Below are 22,638 nucleotides of genomic sequence, written 5' to 3' on the forward strand. Positions count from 1 at the left end.
TAAACCTCTTCTACACCCTCTCTAAAGCCTCCACATCCTTCCTGCAATGTTCTGACTAGAATTGAAGGCAATACTCTAAGTGCGACCTAACCAAAGTTTTATAACTTTATGACATCCTGACTCTTGTTCTCAATGCCCCGGCCAATAAAGGCAAGTGTATCATACACCGTCTTTCCCACCCTGTCTGCTTGTGTGGACACATCATTTAATGCCTCTTTTCCTACTTTCTTTGCAGTTAATTTAATTGCAATTGTTGTCCTGTCCAAAGGAAAGTGCGGTCTATCCACGTGCATCACTCGCTATCTGGTGGCCATGGCAACGGCTGATCTACTGGTTGTGATTAATGAAGTCCTATTATATCGGGTCAGTTATTATTATTTCGGGGGTTCTTTCCTTGATATTACTGGTCCGTGCAGTCTCATTATTGTCCTGAGCCATATATCGACAAACACTTCCGTTTGGTTAACTGTCGCCTTCACGTTTGATCGATTTGTTGCCATCTGTTGCCAGCAGTTGAGAACGAAATATTGCACAGAGAAGAACGCAAGTGTGGTGATCGCGACAATCTTTATCGTGTTCTCTTTGAAAAGCATCCCCTTCTACTTTACATTAGAACCTAAGCGGGTGGTTGACAATGTACCGCGGGATTGCGTAACGAAGGACAGCTATTTCACTGATCTCGGGTGGGTGATATTCGACTGGTGCGATTCCATTCTCACCCCCTTGCTCCCACTGGCTTTAATTTTGCTGCTGAACTTTCTGACGATCAGGCACATTTTAATGAGCAGCCGGGTCCGCAAAGCACTGAGGGGTCAGAGGAAGGGGGAGAAAAGCAACGACCCCGAGATGGAAAGCAGAAGGAAGTCCGTGATCCTGCTCTTTGCCGTTTCTGGCACCTTCACCCTCTTGTGGTCGACAACGTTTGCCGAATTCTTGTATTATAACATCACAGGGGCCAATTATTTTGAGTACAGCGACTCCCTGGTGGTCTTTGAACAAGTTGGATACATGCTGCAGGTTCTAAGCTCCTGCACAAACACTTTTATCTATGGGGTGACGAACACCAAATTCAGGGAACAGGTGAAGATCCTGGTGAAATATCCCGTGGGCATGATTTTTAAGTTAATAAACAGAACAGGATAACTGAGTTCAGGCCTGTGACTGGTTCATCATTTGTCCACAGCCTTGAAATATGGCAGGAACAGATCAGGATCTTAAAGTAACATTTGTGTGTGTGTGAGTGTGTGTGAGTGTGTGTGTGTATGTACCATTTATTCATTACTTATGCTCTGAGTTGCTTCGTTCATCATTTGGTTTGAAGGACAAGGAATGAAAATGTGTTAAATTTCAGGTGAACTGATCAGGTTAACTATCAGTTCAGTCGTTCTATGGACAACCCACGGAAAGCTTCTGGAGCAAAAGCTGCTCCAATAGGTGTGTAGCACAGTCTGAATGGGGTTGTCGCACAGAGGCTGTGGAATTAAGCTTTTTATTTAAACATGTTCTTGCAATATTTAAAAAGCAACACTATAAGCACTCTGTCATTCTGGTCTCTATGTCCGTCTCGGTGTGTCTCTGTATCACAAACTGGAGTTAAACTCCATGGATGAGATATTCAGGCCAAGCTCACCCCAAGACTGTAAAATCCCGCCCGAGGTCAACGCACCTTCACATGGTGTCCCGCCCACTACGATTCCCATGGTGGGTTGTACGGGAAAACTCCACCCCATATCTGTCCCGCTCTGCCTCTCACCACACTTATTCTGGTATTAGCAACATTTTCCTCCAACTCCATTTTCAAGTTTGCAGATGACGCCACCATAGTGGGTCGGAACTCGAACAATGATGAGGCAGAGTAGGGGAAGGAGATAGAGAACCTGGTGAACTGGTGTGACGACAAGAATCTCTCCCTCAGTGTCAGTAAAATGAAGGAAATCGATATCGATTTTGGGAAGCATAGTGGAGGACATGCCCCTGTCTACAGCAATGGAGATGAAGTGGAAATGGTCGAGAGCTTCATTTTTCTGGATGTTCAGATCACCAACAACCTGTCCTGGTCCCCGCATGCAGAAAGCCCTCCAACGCCTCCACTTTCTCATGAGATTAAGGAAATTCGGCATATCGCTATAACTCTCACCAACAGATGCACCACAGAAAGCGTTCTTTCCGGTTGTTTCACAGCTTGGTTTGGCTCCTGCTCTGTCCAAGACCACAAGAAACTACAAACACAGTTTAGTCCATCACGCAAACCAGCCTCCCTTCCATTCACACTGTCTACACTTCGCGCTGCCTCGGCACAGCAGCCAGCATGATCAAGGACCCCACGCACCCCGGACATTCTCTCTTCCACCTTCTTCCCTCGGGAAAGATACAAAAGTCTGAGGGCACGTACCAACAAACTCAAAACCTGCTACTTCCCTGCTGCCATCAGGCTTTTGAATAGACCTACTTCATATTAAGCTGATCTTCCTCTTCACCTGAGCTATGACTGGAGTCACATGTAGGCCAGACCGGGTAAGGACGGCAGATTTCCTTCCCTAAAGAACATCAGTGAACCAGATGAGTTTCATGGTCATCAGCAGATTCTTCATTCCAGATATTTTTTATTGAATTCAAAATCATCTGATTCCATGATCAATGCTCCCGAATCACTTTCTATCCACACTCAGTGTGTTAACTCTGTTCTTCTTTCAAATATTTAGATAAACTCTTCCTCTCTGCTTTCATATTTCTGGCTCCCTTCCACTCAAACTCTAATTTTTTTCCCTCCTTATTAATCTTTGAGTCACCCTTTCCTGTTTTGTATGTTCTGTCCCATCTCCTGAGCTGCCCTCTGTCTTTGCCCTGTTATATCCTGTTTCTTTAAGTTTGGTACAACTTTTCACCTTTCAACTTAACCACGAACGGGACATTTTCACAATGAGATCAGTAATTAGTCCAATCTTGTTGCACAAAATTAGGAGTCCGGGGATAATGATGCAGCTATATAAGACCCTCGTCAGACCCCACTTGGAATACTCTGCTCAGTTCTGGTCGCCTCATTACAGGAAGGATGTGGAAATGATTGAAAGGGTGCAGAGGAGATTTACAAGGATGTTGCCTGGATTGAGTGGCATGCCTTATGAGGATAGGCTGAGGGAGCTCGGTCTTTTCTCCTTGGAGAGACGTAGGATGAGAGGAGACCTAATAGAGGTATATAAGATGTTGAGAGGCATAGATCGGGTGGACTCTCAGAGACTTTTTCCCAGGGTGGAAATGGCTGCTACGAGAGGACACAGGTTTAAGGTGCTGGGGGGTAGGTACAGGGGAGATGTGAGGGGGAAGTTTTTCACACAGAGGGTGGTGGGCGAGTGGAATCGGCTGCCGTCAGTGGTGGTGGAGGCAAACTCAATAGGGACTTTTAAGAGACTCCTGCATGAGTACATGGGACTTAATAGGATGGAGGGTTATAGGTAGGCCTGGAAGGTAGGGATATGTTCGGCACAACTTGTGGGGCCGACGGACCTGTTTGTGCTGTAGTTTTTCTATGTTCTATGTTCTAATAGCAGGTCCAGCATATCCTGTTTTCTTTTGGGTTCCAGAACGTTCTGTTGTGAGAAATTACCCAGAGAACATTGCATTTCTCCATGTGAATGTTCCAGTCGAAATGTAAACTAAATTCTCCCATGCATATCGCTGCACCCATTGTGCCAAGCTCCAACTATTTCTTCCTCAATGCTCCTGAGGTGGCACGGTGGTTGGCACTGCTGCCTCACAGCACCAGGGACACGGATTCAATTCCCGGCTTGGATCACTGTCTGTGTGGAGTCTGCACGTTCTCCCCGTGTCTGCGCTGGTTTCCTCTGGTTGCTCCGGTTTTTTCCCACAGTCCGAAAGACGTGCTGGTTAGGGTGCATTGGCCATGCTACATTCTCCCTCAGTGTTACCCGAACAGGCGCCGGAGTGTGGCACTGGTGGATTTTCACAGTAACTTCATTGTCGTGGTAATGTCAGCTTGCTTGTGACACGAATCAATAAACTTAAAACTTAAACCCTGCCATGTGGCGAATGTTTGGGGGCCTGTGCTCCACCAATGTCTTCCTGTCTTCACCATTTCTCATCTCTCTCCCAAACCATTCCCAAGTCCTGCGCTCCTGAAGTAAGGAGCTTCCTCTGTATTGTTCCAATCCCGTCATTAACTAACAGAGCCATCCCTCCACCTATTCCTCGCTTCCTGTCCTTCCGGAATGTGCGGAAACCTTCAACATTCCGGTGCCAATCGATGTTCTCGGGCAGCCATGTCACCGTGATGTCTATCACACCCTGCTTATTGATGTCTATCTGTGCTCTCAGTTCATCAGTTTGGTTTCAAATGCTCTTTGAATTCTCACACTAACTTCATTGCAGTGTTGATGTCAGCCTGCTTGTGACACGAATAAATAAACTCATGCACTAAACTTGTCTTGTGATTAAACAAACGTGAGGTGTGATGTTCCAGGACAGGAACTCCAAGGTGTTTTACAAAGTTAGCCGAGACCCAAGTTTTACCTTTGAATTTGCTCGGGTTACCATTAGAGTTTCACTCCTGGTATGATTCAAGTGACCCACTAGGGAACTTTTATCAAACAAAGTTCCTTTAAGAACACAGTTAAACTCTAATAAGAAAAAGCAGCATAACTTTCACTTTTAATCATGATATTGTATAAATCGTAACAGCTAAATATTCTGTTCCAATTCAAATAACCCCCTCAAACATACACCCCCTTCTAGGCTTGGCACAGAAAGCAAGTATGCTCCCGTGATGCTGGATTTTGCAGCTTCTTAACACCTGCTGTGAATTAGTCCATTGGATGTTGAATTAAAACTGAGGCTACCGAGTCCTTGAATTTTCAGCACATCTCGGGAGAGAGAGACATAGAAACACAGAAAACTGCAACACAAAACAGGCCCTTCGGCCCCACAAGTTGTGCCGAACATATCCCTACCTTTTAGGCCTACCTATAACCCTCCATCCTATTAAGCTCCATGTACTCATCCAGGACTCTCTTAAAAGACCCCATTGAGTTTGCCTCCACCACCACTGACGGCAGCTGATTCCACTCGCCCACCACCCTCTGTGTGAAAAACTTCCCCCTAACATTTCCCCTGTACCTACCCCCCAGCACCTTAAACCTGTGTCCTCTCGTAGCAGCCATTTCCACCCTGGGAAAAAGTCTCTGAGAGTCCACCCGATCTATGCCTCTCAACATCTTATACACCTCTATTAGGTCTCCTCTCATCCTACGTCTCTCCAAGGAGAAAAGACCGAGCTCCCTCAGCCTATCTTCATAAGGCATGCCACTCAATCCAGGCAACATCCTTGTAAATCTCCTGCTTGCTTCCAGCTTCTCGCTAGCAAACCATCGACAGCAGGATTTCCAACTCCAGTCGGGGGAGAGAGAGAGAAAACACTGCTTTCAGTCTGCAGCCCAAACAGCTTCCGACAAAAATGAAAGTAAATCCTTGAATTTCCCTGGTGGGGGAAAAAAACTGTCCAAAGCCAGCACCTGACCTTTCAATCATGCTCCACCCAACAAATCCAACAGGGTCACAATACTCCAGGATACTGCATTAGGCCAGATTAAAAATAAACAAGATATCCATTATAGAGCTTCAGCAACACTGAGAGAACATCGGCTCAGACTTCACGGCAACAACAAAACACCAGGACCTGTTTTACAAAACGGCAGAGAAACATGATAAGAATGCATTTCTTAAAGACACAGTGTTGTCACTGAGGTTCTGATTGGTTTTAATATATGAATGCTGTAACCTTAATCAATAACCGTGAGTGGATAGAGATCACTCCCATATCTTGATTGATATCTGCTAATTACTTGTAATCAAATTTGAAACTATAACTGCTTGTGTGTTTTTGAATTGTGCACTCCCACTGTTAGGGTCCTGGAGAGCTACAGTTGTCAATAAATCATCTTGAATCCACTCCGTGACTTTGTCTGGTTACTTGAGGGGAACGATAGTTTTAACTACAACAACAAAATCAAACACTGTGACAGTCACTGGAAAAATAGTGATCACGGGAGTAAATAGGAAGGAGGTAATTGGACATGGGGAGAGGGGATTAGACAGCGGGAGGGGGAATTAGACAGTAGGGGAGAGCGTTAGACCGGGGGAGGGGGAATTAGAAATGCAGAGGGGAAATTAGACAGAAGTAAAGGGAATTAGATAGCAGACGGTGTTATTAGACAGAAGGATGGGGAATCAGTCAGAGGGAAAGGGAATTAGATAGCAGACGGTGTTAAACACAGAGGAGGGGGAATTAGACAGGGGGCAATGGAGGTAGACGGGGAAGCCACTTGCCTGCAGCGGGGAAAGGGGGTGGGCAAGTTGACAGGTCAGGAAGGGGAATGACAAAGGGGCTTTGAATCGGTAGTTTGAGTTTAAAATGGGGACGTGTCATTTCAGTGCCTTTAAATTGGGAAAACTTAAGTTACTGAGTAACTGCCGAGTTATGTGAATGTGGATTTATGCAAAGGTTGAGAGAGAGAGAGACAGAGACTAAAAGAGAGGGAGATTGGGACAGAGAGATGGGAAAACACAAAGAGTGGGTGAAGGAGATAGAAAGAAGAGGATGAGTGTGGAGTTTGAATGTCCTCACCGTGTATGCGTGCCTCTCCTCCGGGTGCTCCAGCTTCCACATGCCATCCAGAGATGCGAAGGTTAGGAAGATTGGTCATGCTAACTTGCCCCTTAGTGTCCAAAGCTTCACAGGTTAGGATGCCCCTTGGTGTCCAAAGATGTGTAGGTTCGGTGGAATGACTATGCTAAGTTGCCCCTTAGTGTAGAAAGATGTGCAGGTTAGGGGATTGGCCATGCTAAATTGTCCCTTAATGTCCAAAGATGTGCAGGTTAGGTGGATTGGCCTTGATAAATTACTCCTTAGTGTCCAAAGTTGTGTAGATCCGGGGAATTAGCGGGGTAAATAAGTAGGGTTACTGGGATACGACCCAGGTGGGATGCTCTGTCAGAGAGTCGGTGCAGACTCAATGGGCTGAATGGCCTCCTTCTGCACTGTAGGGATTCTATGATTCGATGAGACTGGACAGCAGTGAATGAAACAGAAGTGAGATGGTGATCAAGACAACAGTGGTGGCTTTGTTGTGGGCAAGCACTTAAAATAAATGACATTCCAGCAAACAAATGGTCATTTGCCAATGCATCAATTGATTGGGACCAGCCCGTGGGAGTTAGTTCAAGGTTAATTTAATGGGTTTTGGATAAAATGTGGCCCAGTTATAGCGTCAATGACACCTCACTGGAGGGAGTGGATGTCAACGGCTACAAGGATACGGGTGGGAATTTTCCAGCTCTTTTCCTCATGGTGCTGAATAATATTTATTCGTTCAGTGTGTGTGGGAGGAGCTGGGCCAGTGGTTATTGAGTGACTATTTTCTTACCCAGAGGGTATTAAGAACCAACCACACGTAGTGGAGTCACCTCTTGGCCAGACCAGGTAAGAATGGCAGACATGGTAAAGGACATTAATGAACCAGTTGGCTTTTTATGGCAATGGGTTCATGGTCATCATTAGAGTTTCCATTCTTGATCGTTATTCAATTCAAATCCCACCACTTGCCGTGGTGGCAAGAAAACTCATTAACCTCATTCAATCATAGAATCCCTACAGTGCAGAAGGAGGCCATTCGGCCCATCAAGTCTGCACCGACCACAATCCCATAACCCCACCAATTTACCCTGCTAATCCCCGACACTGAGGATCAATTTAGTACGGCCAATCCCCCAAACCCATGCATCTTTGGATTGTGGGAGGAAACCAGAGCGCCCGGAGAAAACCCACGCAGACACGGGGAGAACGTGCAAACTCTAGTCATCCGAGGCCAGAATTGAAGCCAGGGTGAGACGCCACTGTGCCTCCCCATTGATTTGATTTATTATTGTCATGTGTATTGGGATACAGTGAAAAGTATTGTTACTTTCCCACGATTGCAGCTCCTTCCCTGCTGCCATCAGACTTCTGAATGGACCGACCGTACGTTAAGTGGATCTTTTTCTACACCCCGGCTATGACTGTAACACTACATTCTGCACCCTCTCCCTTCCTTCCCCCCTCTGTAGTCTATGAACGGTATGTTTTATCTGTACAGTGTGCAAGAAACAATACTTCTCACTGTATCCCAATACATGGGACAATTACAAATCAAATCAAATAACATACCATTCATAAGCGTACATAGGTGTGAAGTGAAAGAAAGAAGATGGAGCAGAATGCAGTGTTACAGTCATAGCCAGGGTACAGAGGAAGATCAACTTATTGCGAGGTAGGTCCATTCAGAAGTCTGATAGCAGCAGGGAAGAAGCTGTTCTTGAGTCAGTTGGTACGTGATCTCAGACTTTTGTATCTTTTCCTGACGGAAGAAAGTGGAAGAGAGAATGTCCGGGGTGTGTGGAGTCCTCGATTATGCTGGCTGCTTTCCTGTGGCAGCGGGAAGCGTAGACGGATCAATGTATGGGAGGCTGGTTTGGGTGATGGATTGGGCGACATTCACAATCTTTTGTAGTTCCTTGTGGTCTTGGGCAGAGCAGGAGCCATACCAAGCTGTGATACTTCAAGAAAGAATACTTCCTATGGTGCATCTGTAAAAGTTGGTGAGAGTCGTAGCGGACATGCCAGATTTCCTTAGTCCAATGCCAATATACCATCATAGTAAGAAGTCTCACAACACCAGGTTAAAGTCCAACAGGTTTATTTGGTAGCACAAGCTTTTGGAGCGCTGCTCCTTCATCAGGTGAATGCAACGTTTGGTTCACAAACAGGGCATATATAGACACAAACTCAATTACAAGATAATGGTTGGAATGCGAGTCTTAACAGGTAATCAAGTCTTTACACTACATATATCGATGTCTATATCTGCCCTGCTTGTGAACCAAATCCTGCACACACCTGATGAACGAGCAGCGCTCCGAAAGCTCTTGATTCCAAATAAACCTGTTGGGCGATAACCTGGTGTTGTGTGACCTCTCATCCTGTGAACCTTAACCTTTTAGCCGGGCCTGCCAATCGCTGCCTCTCCCTGTGAACCTTAACCTTTCAGCTGGACATCAGGCAATCAAGGTCAGATAAAGGAAAAGGTTACAAATGAACTTTATTAAATCTTTCCAATCACTGTCAGGTCTCCCGTGTGCAATATGGACACAGGAGATCAGAGCAACGCAACACAAAGTTAAAACCAGCCTCGAGCAGGGCGCTGGGCACGGAAGGGGGTGGGGGTATTTGTGAAGCACAGCCACGCCAAGCTGAGGCAATCTGCAGGGGACAAGTCTCCAGTGGCAGCAGCCACTCCACTCTTCCACTCACACGAAGGTGATTTTGCTCCGCGCCTGATTCACTTGCCAGATGTTCAGTTCCTCGTACTCCTCCAGTGCCGCCTCCACCTGCGCCGGGGTGAATCCCTTCGAGATGCATCTTTGCTCTGCCTCGGAGTACTTAACCACACGCACCTCCCTATCTGCAACCATCTCCCGGATTGTGGCAAAGATCATATCGGCAGGGCGCTGGGCTCTGAAACCACACCGGACACGTCAATTACCAGGCAGGGCAAACGCACCAGAGACAACCCCACCCCCCGCTACCGTGGAGCGAGGGTCACTCCTCCCCCCGCTCCCCATCCAGGACAGATACGCCCACTCACCTGGGGGTACACACCGCCGGGATAGATACACATTTCCCCTCCTCAACTACAGGCAAAGCCCTCCTTCGCAAGGGGGCAGCGGGAAGTTACGTAGATGGGCAGCTGAGAAACCCCATCTCAGGAGCAGGGACACCAGGAACTCATTCTGACCCCGTCAGCACCCACAGTGGCACAGAAGAGAGTCCCGGTCCCCATCCCACCCCACCTGCATCATAGAATCCCTACAGTGCAGGAGGAGGCCATTCGGCCCATCAAGTCTGCACCGACCACAATCTCAGCCAGACCCTACCCCCGTAACCCCACATATTTACCCTGCTAATACCCCTGACACTGGGGTCAATTTATCATGGCCAATCGACCTAACCCACACATCTTTGGAGTGTGGGAGGAAACCGGAGCACCCTGAGGAAACCCACGCAGACACGGGGAGAATGTGCAGACTCCACACAGACAGTGACCCGAAGCTGGAATTGAACCCGGGTCCCTGGCACCGTGAGGCAGCCGTGCTAACCACTGGGCCACCCCTCATAACCCCATCACCTCACAGCCCAAACACAGCTCAAAATCCTCACCTGCTGGTTTGACCGCGGTCTCCAATCAGAGAATCCTTCGACATCTCCATCAATCTCATCGCTTCATTCACATCTTCCTTCTCCACAGAGTCGACCAGACGGAGCCGTGCCTGTGGGCACAAGAATGCCAGTCAGAGAGAGCCGGGGAGTTTGAGAGGGATGAGGGGACCAGGATAAGAGGATGAAGCTGTGGGGAGAAGGGGGCGAGTGTGTGGCAGAAAGAGCACAATGCCTCAACAGAGAAACTCCGTCAACAAACTGCCTTCAAGGGTCCCCAACAAGAACTACCATCTAGAAAGACAAGGGTGGCAGATTCATGGGAACACCACCCCACCTGGAAGTTCCCCTCCAAGTCACTCACCATCCTGACTTGGAAACATTCCAGCTGGGTGAAACCTCTGTAATCCCCACCCTCCCTAACAGCACTGTGGGTGTACCTACACCACTGGGACTGCAGCGGGTTCAAGAAGACATCTCAGCAACACCTCCTCAAGGGGCAATGAGGGATGGGCAATAAATCCTGGCCGACTCATCAACATCCCAACAAATAAACAGTTATTTTTAATTGAGTGAAAGATGAGTTCAATGTTGGAACGTCAATGCTGTGCCTGGAATTCACTCCCACAGAAAGTAGTTGAGGCCAAAACACTGTGTGATTTGAAGAAGGAATTAGATTTCGCTCTTGGGGCTGAAGGGATCGAGGGATATCGGGGGAAGGGGGGGGATCAGGATATTGAATTGGATGATCAGCCATGATCATAATGAATGGTGGAGCAGGCTGGAAGGGCCGAATGGCCTCCTCCTGCTTCTAGTTTCGATGATTGCTGCCTTTGCTCCTGTAGCTACACAAGTGCTTATACTGCAGTAGATGGGAAGCACACTACCTGCACTAACAGCACTTTGGAGCTCCAGGAAGCAGACTCTCTCAGAGTGCGCAGTGCCCGTCATCCACGCAGTCCCCCACCTCCTCCTCAACTCGTACCAAGCCATGGCAGTGGAGACTGACACACTCCTCGATCACCAACAGGGCACGGCAGGAAACTCCAACATCCACACCCTCCATTTCACAAACTGCGTTAGCTGCACCCCCGGCTGGCAAGACAGCAGCGTATCCAGTAACCACCCTCCCCACCATATCCCAATGTGCCTCATGACCCCACCCTACAACACTCTCCACCTCCCCCTGACTGCAGAGCACCCAACCACCTCTGACCCCTACAGCACTCTCCGTGGCAAATGGCAGGAGGGGGGGGGCGGTGGATACATTGCCCACAGCCAGAGGCAGGTGGGGGACAGCGACTCTGCCAGCTTTGTGTGGGTCTGCCCTGCCAATGTGGTCCAAGATGCAAATTTGCAAATCTTACACACACGGAGCCCGTGACCAAGTTTTCTGGATTAGTTCCTCGGCTGTGCAGACGCACACTCGGCTTTTGGGGTTCCCAGCTGCTGCGGCGTGAACACAGGCCGCGGGGTTGGGGTGAGGGGGGGGGGGGGGGAGAACACCACCCTCAGAACCACAGCAGCACAGCGAGTGCAGTTGCAAACAATGAGGGAAGTGAATACAGCCCCAACACCATCACAAGACAACATCTCACCCACGGCTAAGCAAAGCCCCAGTCAGGTCGTCGGTATCCCAGGGGGTGCGGAGGCAGGGGGATAAGGAGCTCTGCAGAGGCGAACGAATAACGCTGGGCACTATCCAAGGGTTCAGTGCTGTGAGACGCTCCAGATCAGTGTTAACCAGACGTAGGGATTGGCTGGGCAGTGCTCCAAGTGCCTCCAGTACAGTAGGTATTCAGTCTTACTACCTGCACTGTCAGCACTTTAGCACTGAGCCAGCCTTTGCTCAATCCAGGGACCCAGTAGGCCAGGCGATGGCCTGGTGATATTGATGCGAGACTATTCATCCAGAAACTCAGCTCATGCTCTGGAGACCCAGGGTTCGAATCCCGCCACAGCACATGGTGGAATTTAAATTCAATAAATAAAAATATCTGGAATTCAGAATCTACTGATGACCATGAAACCCATCGTCGATTGTCGGGAAAACCCATCTGGTTCACACATGTCCTTTAGGAAAAAGAAATCATAGAAACCCTACAGTGCAGAAGGAGGCCATTCGGCCCATCGAGTCTGCACCGACCACAATCCCACCCAGGCCCTACCCCCACATATTTACCCACTAATCCCGCTAACCTACGCATCTCAGAACTCTAAGGGGCAATTTTTAACCTGGCCAATCAACCTAACCTGCACATCTTTGGACTGTGGGAGGAAACCGGAGCACCCGGAGGAAACCCACGCAGACACGAGGAGAATGTGCAAACTCCACACAGACAGTGACCCGAGCTGGGAATCGAACCCAGGACCCTGGAGCTGTGAAGCAGCAGTGCTAACCACTGTGCTACCGTGCCGTCCTTACCCGGTCTGGCCTACATGTGACTCCAGAACCACAGCAATGTGGTTGACTCTCAACTGTCCTCAGGCAACTCGGGATGGGCAATAAATGCTGGCCAGCCAGTGACGCCCATGTTCCATGAAGGAATAAAACAGGCTAAATATCTGTTTATAGGCTGATAGTTTCGGGGCAGTCTGTCCCCCAGTGATCATCGTTGATCTGTAACTTAATGTCCCATGTGAGTTCCACACTCCCACCACTCTCGGAAGCTTGTCCTGAATTCCCGACGGGATTTCTTGGTAACCTCTAGGTATGCTGTTCGCCCTCACGAGGAAACATTCTCTCTGTCTCCACTCTCTCAAAAACCTTTCCTCATTTTAAACACCTCTATTAGGTCACGACTCAGTCGTTTTTCCCCCTGAAGAAAAGAGACCCAGCTTTTCCTGCTCCGCATACCCACACATTTCTGGTGTTGTCCTTGTAAATAGAATCATAGAAATCATAGAATCGTAGAAACCCTACAGTGCAGAAGGAGGCCATTCGGCCCATCGAGTGTGCGCCGACCACAATCCCACCCAGGCCCTACCCCCACATATTTACCCGCTAATCCCTCTAACCTCCGCATCTCAGGACTCTAAGGGGCAATTTTTTTTAACCTGGCCAATCAACCTAACCCGCACATCTTTTGGACTGTGGGAGGAAACCGGAGCACCCGGAGGAAACCCACGCAGACACGAGGAGAATGTGCAAACTCCACACAGACAGTGACCCAAGCCAGGAATCGAACCCAGATCCCTGGAGCTGTGAAGCAGCAGTGCTAACCACTGTGCTACCGTGCCGCCTTCTCTGCACCCTCTCCAGCACCTCAATATCCTTTGTATAAAATGGTGACCAGAGCTGCAGGCCGTACTCTTAAGTGTGGTTTAACCAAGTTTCGATACAGCTTTAACGCAACCTCCCTCACTTTCAGTTCTAACCCTCTGGAAATAAAACTTAAGTGCTTGTTTTTTTTATGGCCTTGCTGACCTGTGGTGTTAATTTTTAATGCCTTTTAAAGTTTATTTGTGAGTTACATTAACACTGCAATGAAGTTACTGTGTAAATCCCCTAGTCGCCACACTCCGGTGCCTGTTCGGATACACGGAGGGAGAATTTAGCACGGCCAATGCACCCGAACCAGCACATCTTCCGATATTTCTCATTTCCAGATTTGTTTCTATCCCTGGGAAAAAGCCTCTGATTATCCGCCCTGTCTCTGCCTCTCAACATTTTGTAGACCTCGATCAGGTCTCCCCTCAGCCCCCGCCTTTCCAGTGAAAACAATCCGAGTTAATCCGATCTCTCCTCATAGTAAACATCCTCGAGACCAGGAAACATCCTGGTGAACCTTCCTTGCACTCTCTCCAAAGCTTCCCCGTCCTTCTGGTTGTGCGGTGACCAGAACTGCACGCAATACTGCAAATGCTGCCTCACCAAGGTTTAATACAGCTGCAACATGATTTGCCAACTCAGAGGTACGTACCAGGGCAGTGGAGATACGCAGGACCGACAGCAGCGTCCTGGCAGATGTAAAGGTCATGTCCTTGTTGACCCGCGACTCCTTTCTCATCTCCACGTAGGCCGCGGTGATGTAATCAGCCAGCGACTCTGGGATCATCGGTTGCTTATTTTTACACAGGGTAATATAGCGCCTGAGTGCGGGGACAAACAAGGGAAAAAGGGAGACCAGTCACTTTCAAAACCCACACCCAGCCTCTATTCCTGTTCCACCTCGTGTCCCCCTGACTCCACATCCTCTCACTTTGTTCATTTGTTTATTATGGGACACATTATCGAGTCTTTTGAAACTCTAGATAAATTACATCTACTGCATTACCACTGTCTACTCTCCTCGGTACATTTGATCAAGTCAGACTTTCCCCACGGAAACCCATTCTGACCGTACATTTCTGGTGGAATCGATGTCGACTCCTTACCTCATGAGCTTCATCTCCAGTGGCTGGAACTGCGAGGGCGGCTGCTTGCTGTGCTGGTGGACGTAGGTGATGTGCTGAGCGAGCCTGAGTGGGGGGAGAGACAAAGGGAAAATTCACAGAGAGACCATAAGATATAGGAGCAGAATGAGGCCACTCGATCCATCGAGTCCTCCGCCATTCAATCATGGCTGATATTTTCCTCATCCCCATTCTCCTGCCTTTTCCCCATAACCCCTGATCCCCTTATTCATCAAGAACCTATCTATCTCTGTCTTAAAGACACTCAATGACCCGGCCTCCACAGCCTTCTGCGGCAAAGAGTTCCACAGATTCACCACTCTCTGGCTGAAGAAATTCCTCCTCACTTCTGTTTTAAAGGATCGTCCCTTTAGCCTCAGGTTGTGCCCTCTGGTTCCAGTTTTACCTACTCGTGGAAACATCCTTTCCATGTCCACTCTATCCAGTCCTCGCAGTATCCTGTAAGTTTCAATAAGATCCCCCCTCATCCTTCTCAACTCCAATGAGTACAGACCCAGAGTCCTCAACCGTTCCTCATACGACAAGTTCTTCATTCCAGGGATCATTCTTGTGAACCTCCTCTGGACTTTTTCCAAGGCCAGCACATCCTTCCTTAGATACAGGGCCCAAAACTGCTCATAATACTTCAAATGGGGTCTGACCAGAGCTTTATACAGCCTCAGAAGTCCATCCCTGCTCTTGTATTCTAATGTGGAGATGCCGGCGTTGGACTGGGGTAAACACAGTAAGAAGTTTAACAACACCAGGTTAAAGTCCAACAGGTTTATTTGGTAGCAAAAGCCACACAAGCTTTCGGAGCTCTAAGCCCCTTCTTCAGGTGAGTGGGAATTCTGTTCACAAACAGAGCTTATAAAGACACAGACTCAATTTACATGAATAATGGTTGGAATGCGAATACTTACAACTAATCAAGTCTTTAAGAAACAAAACAATGTGAGTGGAGAGAGCATCAAGACAGGCTAAAAAGATGTGTATTGTCTCCAGACAAGACAGCCAGTGAAACTCTGCAGGTCCACGCAACTGTGGGAGTTACAAATAGTGTGACATGAACCCAATATCCCGGTTGAGGCCGTCCTCGTGTGTGCGGAACTTGGCTATCAGTTTCTGCTCAGCGACTCTGCGCTGTCGTGTGTCGCGAAGGCCGCCTTGGAGAACGCTTACCCGAATATCAGAGGCCGAATGCCCGTGACCGCTGAAGTGCTCCCCAACAGGAAGAGAACAGTTTTGCCTGGTGATTGTCGAGCGGTGTTCATTCATCCGTTGTCGCAGCGTCTGCATAGTTTCCCCAATGTACCATGCCTCGGGACATCCTTTCTTGCAGCGTATCAGGTAGACAACGTTGGCCGAATTGCAAGAGTATGTACCGTGTACCTGGTGGATGGTGTTCTCACGTGAGATGATGGCATCTGTGTCGATGATCCGGCACGTCTTGCAGAGGTTGCTGTGGCAGGGTTGTGTGGTGTCATGGTCACTGTTCTCCTGAAGGCTGGGTAGTTTGCTGCGGACAATGGTCTGTTTGAGGTTGTGCGGTTGTTTGAAGGCAAGAAGTGGGGGTGTGGGGATGGCCTTGGCGAGATGTTCGTCTTCATCAATGACATGTTGAAGGCTCCGGAGGAGATGCCGTAGCTTCTCAGCTCCGGGGAAGTACTGGACAACGAAGGGTACTCTGTCCACCATGTCCCGTGTTTGTCTTCTGAGGAGGTCGGTGCGCTCCTCGTCACAATGGATGTCTCGGCACTCTACACCAGCATCCTCCATGACGATGGCATTGCTGCAACGGCCTCAGTGCTCAGCGCCAACAACTGCCAGTTTCCAGATGCAATTTTACATCTCATCCGCTTCATCCTGGACCACAATATCTTCACCTTCAACAACCAGTTCTTCATCCAGACACACGGAACAGCCATGGGGACCAAATTCGCACCTCAATATGCCAACATCTTCATGCACAGGTTCGAACAAGACTTCTTCACCGCACGGGACCTTCAACCGATGCTATACACTAGATACATCGATGACATTTTCTTCCTTTGGACTCATGGTGAACAATCACTGAAACAACTCTATGATGACATCAACAAGTTCCATCCCACCATCAGGCTCACCATAGACTACTCTCCGGAATCGGTTGCATTCTTGGACACACGCGTCTCCATTAAGGACGGTCACCTCAGCACCTCACTGTACCGCAAGCCCACGGATAACCTCACGATGCTCCACTTCTCCAGCTTCCACCCTAAACACGTTAAAGAAGCCATCCCCTACGGACAAGCCCTCCATATACACAGGATCTGCTCGGATGAGGAGGATCGCAACAGACACCTCCAGACGCTGAAAGATGCCCTCATAAGAACAGGATATGGCGCTAGACTCATTGATCAACAGTTCCAACGCGCCACAGTGAAAAACCGCACCGACCTCCTCAGAAGACAAACACGGGACACAGTGGACAGAGTACCCTTCGTTGTCCAGTACTTCCCCGGAGCGGAGAAGCTACGGCATCTCCTCCGGAGCCTTCAACATGTCATTGATGAAGACGAACATCTCGCCAAGGCCATCCCCACACCCCCACTTCTTGCCTTCAAACAACCGCACAACCTCAAACAGACCATTGTCCGCAGCAAACTACCCAGCCTTCAGGAGAACAGTGACCATGACACCACACAACCCTGCCACAGCAACCTCTGCAAGACGTGCCGGATCATCGACACAGATGCCATCATCTCACGTGAGAACACCATCCACCAGGTACACGGTACATACTCTTGCAATTCGGCCAACGTTGTCTACCTGATACGCTGCAAGAAAGGATGTCCTGAGGCATGGTACATTGGGGAAACTATGCAGACGCTGCGACAACGGATGAATGAACACCGCTCGACAATCACCAGGCAAAACTGTTCTCTTCCTGTTGGGGAGCACTTCAGCGGTCACGGGCATTCGGCCTCTGATATTCGGGTAAGCGTTCTCCAAGGCGGCCTTCGCGACACACGACAGCGCAGAGTCGCTGAGCAGAAACTGATAGCCAAGTTCCGCACACACGAGGACGGCCTCAACCGGGATATTGGGTTCATGTCACACTATTTGTAACTCCCACAGTTGCGTGGACCTGCAGAGTTTCACTGGCTGTCTTGTCTGGAGACAATACACATCTTTTTAGCCTGTCTTGATGCTCTCTCCATTCACATTGTTTTGTTTCTTAAAGACTTGATTAGTTGTAAGTATTCGCATTCCAACCATTATTCATGTAAATTGAGTCTGTGTCTTTATAAGCTCTGTTTGTGAACAGAATTCCCACTCACCTGAAGAAGGGGCTGAGAGCTCCAAAAGCTTGTGTGGCTTTTGCTACCAAATAAACCTGTTGGACTTTAACCTGGTGTTGTTAAACTTCTTCTTGTACTCTAACCCTCTCGACATGAATGCTAACATTGCATTTGCCTTCCTAACTCCCGACTGAACCTGCACGTTAACCTTAAGAGAAACTTGAACAAGGATTCCCAAGTTCCTTTGTGCTTCTGATTTCCTAAGCATTTCCCCATTTAGAAAATAGTCTACGCCTCCATTCCTCCTTCCAAAGTGCATAGCCTCTCACTTTTCCACATTGTATTCCATCTGCCACTTCTTTGCCCACTCTCCTAGCCTGTCCAAGTCCTTCTGCAGCCCCCCTGCTTCCTCAATACTACCTGTCCCTCTACATATCTTTGAATCATCTGCAAACTTAGCAACAGTGCCTTCAGTTCCTTCCTCCAAATCATTAATGTATATTGTGAAAAGTTGTGGTTCCAGCACCGACGCCTGAGGCACACCACTAGTCACTGGCTGCCGCCCTGAAAAAGACCCCTTTATCCCCACTCTCTGCCTTCTGCCAGTCAGCCAATCCTCTATCCATGCCAGGATCTTGCCCTGAACACCATGGGCACTTAACTTATTTAACAGTCTTCTATGCGGCACCTTGTCAAAGGCCTTCTGGAAATCTAAATAAGTCACATCCACTGGTTCTCCTTTATCTAACTTCCTTGTTACCTCCTCAAAGAACTCTGACAGATTTGTCAGAGGAACCGACTGCACAAGTTGCACTGTGTGAGAGAGACACCAGCCCAGGAAGCTCAAAGGGCCAGCCGGTGCCTCCCCAGCGTTACTCTGACCCTCGAGCCCAGCCTTACCATCGCACCCCGCGCTGCACTCAGCCACTTCAATGTAGAACCATCGATGCCAGTGTAGAAACGGGCAATTTTACAGCACTGCCCCATTCCTCTCCCTCTCCCACCGTTCCAGCCACACGGTGGCACAGTAGTTAACATTGCTGCCTCAGCTCCAGGGACCCGGGTTCAATTCTGGCCTTGGGTGACTGTGTGGAGTTTGCGTACATTCTCCCCGTGTCTGCGTGGGTTTCCTCTGCTTGCTCCTGTTTCCTCCCACAGTCCAAAATGTGCGGGTCAGGTGGATTGGCCGTGATAAATTGCCCCTTAGTGACCAAACATGTGTAGGTTAGGTGGATTGACCATGTTAAATTACCCCTTAGTGTCCAAAGATGTGTAGGTTAGGTGGATTGGCCATGCTAAATTGCCCCTAAGTGTCCAAAGATGTTGAGGTTAGGCGGGTTGGCCATGCTAAATTGCCCCCAAGTGTCCAAAGATGTGGAGGTTAGGTGGATTGGCCATGCTAAATTGCCCCCAAGTGTCCAAAGATGTGTAGGTTAGGTGGATTGGCCATGCTAAATTGCCCCCAAGTGTCCAAAGATGTGGAGGTTAGGTGGATTGGCCATGCTAAATTGCCCCTCAGTGTCCAAAGATGTGCAGGTTAGGTGGATTGGCCATGCTAAATTGCCCCTTAGTGTCCGAAGATGTGTGGGTTAGGGAGATTAGCGGGGTAAATACAAGGGGTTACAGGGGTAGGGCAGGGCTGGTCCTGGGTAAGATGCTCAGTTGGTGAGTCAGTGCAGATTTGATGGGCTGACTGAGGATAAAAGCAAGTTATGAAGAACCTTTACAAACAAAACACCGGGTGGGATTTTACAGGCTCACTCGTCCCAAAACCGTAAAATCCCACACGAGGTTAAAGGACCTTCTCATTGTCCGCCCTTCGCCCGCTCCGATTCCCGTGGTGGGCGGTAACATTCTGGCAACCGTTTCAGTCTTAATCGCAGTACAGCGGAGAGGACTTGAGTACAAGAGCAAGGATATCTTACTGCTGTTCTACAGGGCCTTGCTGAGGCCACAGCTGGAGTATTGCATGCAGTTTTGGACTCCTTATCTAAGAAAGTTATATTTGTCACAAAGGGAATGCAGCAAAGGTTCACCAGACTGATCCCTGGGTTAGAACCATAGAAAATTACAGCTCAGAAACAGGCCTTTGGCCCTTCTTGTCTGTGCCGAACCATTTTTTGCCTAGTCCCACTGACCTGCACTTGGACCATATCCCTCCACACCCCTCTCATCCATGAACCTGTCCAAGTTTTTCTTAAATGCTAAAAGTGACCCTGCATTTACCACTTTATCCGACAGCTCATTCCACACTCCCACCACTCTCTGCGTGAAGAAGCCCCCCCTAATATTCCCTTTAAACTGTTCTCCTTTCACCCTTAACCCATGCCCTCTGGTTTTTTTCTCCCCTCGCCTCAGTGGAAAAAGCCTGCTTGCATTCACTCTATCTATACCCATCAAAATCTTATACACCTCTCTCAAATCTCCCCTCATTCTTCTACGCTCCAGGGAATAAAGTCCCAACCTATTCAATCTCTCTCTGTAACTCAGCATCTCAAGTCCTGGCAACATCCTTGTGAACCTTCTCTGCACTCTTTCAACCTTATTTACATCCTTCCTGTAACTAGGTGACCAAAACTGTACACAATACTCCAAATTCGGCCTCACCAATGCCTTCTATAACCTTACCATAACACTCCAACTTTTATACTCGATACTCCGATTTATAAAGGCCAATGTACCAAAGGCACTCTTTACGATCCTATCCATCTGTGACGTCACTTTTAGGGAATTCTGTACCTGTATTCCCCGATCCCTCGGTTCAACTGCACTCTTCAGAGTCCTACCATTTACCCTGTATGTTCTACTTTGATTTGTCCTTCCAATGTGCAATATCTCACACTTGTCTGCGTTAAATTCCATTTGCCATTCTTCTAGTTGGTCCAAATCCCTCTGCAAGCTCACTGTCCACTACACCTCCAATCTTTGTATCAGCAAATTTGCTGATCCAATTTACCACATTATCATCCAGATCATTGATATAGATGACAAACAACAATGGACCCAACACCGATCCCTGCGGCACAACGCTAGTCACAGGCCTCCACTCAGAGAAGCAATCCTGCACAACCACTCTCTGGCTTCTTCCATTGATGTGGAGATGCCGGCGTTGGACTGGGGTAAGCACAGTAAGAAGTCTCACAACACCAGGTTAAAGTCCAACAGGTTTATTTGGTAGCAAATACCATAAGCTTTCGGAGCAGAGCCACTCCATCTCCACTCCATCTGACGAAGGAGCAGTGCTCCGAAAGCTTATGGTATTTGCTACCAAATAAACCTGTTGGACTTTCACCTGGTGTTGTGAGACTTCTTACTGTGCTTCTTCCATTGAGCCAGTGTCTAATCCAATTTACTACCTCCCCATGTATATCCAGTGACTGAACCTTCCTAACTAATCTCCCATGAGGGACCTTGTCAAAGGCCTTGCTGAAATCCAGGTAGACAACATCCACCGCCTTCCCTTCATCCACTTTCCTGGTAACCTCCTCAAAAAACTCCAATGGATTGGTCAAACATGACCTACCACGCACAAAGCCATGTTGACTCTCCCCAACAAGTCCCTGTCTATCCAAATATTTGTAGATCCTATCCCTTATCACACCTTCCAATAACTTGCCCACCACCGACGTCAAACTTATAATTACCTGGATTTCTTTTGGAACCATTGGGTTGGCAGGATTGTCATGTGAGGAGAGATTGGGTCGACTGCTCTGTATTTACTGGAATTTAGAAGAATGAGGGGGGATGTCATTCTGACAGGGCTGGACAGAGGATGTTGGTTCCTCTGGCTGTGGGGTGGCGAGGGAAGGGGGGGCTAGAACAAGGGGTCCCAATCTCAAGATACGGGGTTGGCCATTTAGGACTGAGATGAGGAGAAACCTCTTCACTCAGAGGGTGATGAACCCTTAGAATTCTCAACCACAGAAAGCTGTGGAGGCTTTCAGAAGGAGAGAGATTTCTAGACTCAAAGTGTGAAGGGGTTTGGGGAGAGCGCTGGAGTCTGATGTTGAGATAGAGAACCAGCCATGATCATATGGAATGGTGGAGCAGACTGGAGGGGCCGAATGGTCTACTCCTGCTGCGATTTGCTAATTCAGGAATCCACCCACTTTAGAGAGCACTGAGACAGTACAGACAAAATTAGAAAAAAACAATAATTCCAGGGATGAGGGATCTCACTGTCTCCTCCCCCTCCCCCCCAGTGATGGTTACACCAACACTGACACCCCACCCTCCCAGCGTCTGCTCTGCCTCCACCCCCCACTCCCTCCCACTCCACACCACAGAAAGCATCCTTTCTGGTTGTATCACAGCTTGGTCTGGCCCCTGCTCTGTCCAAGACCGCAAGAAACTACAAAGCGTTGTGAATGTGGCCCAATCCATCACTCAAACCAGTCTCCCATCCATTGACTCTGTCTACACTTCCCGCTGCCTCAGGAAAGCAGTCAGCATAATTAAGGACCCCCCCCACGCACCCCGGACATTCTCTCTTCCACCTTCTTCCATCGGGAAAAAGATACAAATGTCTGAGGTCACGTACCGACCGACTCAAGAACAGCTTCTTCCCTGCTGCTGTCAGACTTTTGAATGGACCTACCTTGCATTAAGTTGACCTTTCTCCGCACTCAAGCTATGACTGTAACACTACATTCTGTACCCTCTCCTTTCTTTCTCTATGAACGGTATGCTTTGTCTGTA

General features: G+C 48.5%; 1 protein-coding gene across 1 annotated transcript in view; it reads right to left on the reverse strand.

Moving 5' to 3' along the window:
• Positions 1-9,123: 9,123 nt before the first annotated feature.
• The window catches only part of mcm7 (minichromosome maintenance complex component 7), a 49,975-nt gene continuing 36,460 nt past the window's right edge, over positions 9,124-22,638 (reverse strand). Inside the window, exons 13-16 of the mRNA XM_078200906.1 lie at positions 14,639-14,722; positions 14,185-14,353; positions 10,265-10,374; positions 9,124-9,562 (exon numbers count right to left, since the gene is read on the reverse strand). Of these exons, the coding sequence (XP_078057032.1) occupies positions 9,355-9,562; positions 10,265-10,374; positions 14,185-14,353; positions 14,639-14,722 (571 nt within the window). The 3' untranslated portion in view covers positions 9,124-9,354. The remainder of the gene's footprint in view (positions 9,563-10,264; positions 10,375-14,184; positions 14,354-14,638; positions 14,723-22,638) is intronic.

Source organism: Mustelus asterias, chromosome 31 (genome assembly GCF_964213995.1).
Source record: "Mustelus asterias chromosome 31, sMusAst1.hap1.1, whole genome shotgun sequence".
In the NCBI taxonomy this organism is placed as follows: domain Eukaryota; kingdom Metazoa; phylum Chordata; class Chondrichthyes; order Carcharhiniformes; family Triakidae; genus Mustelus; species Mustelus asterias.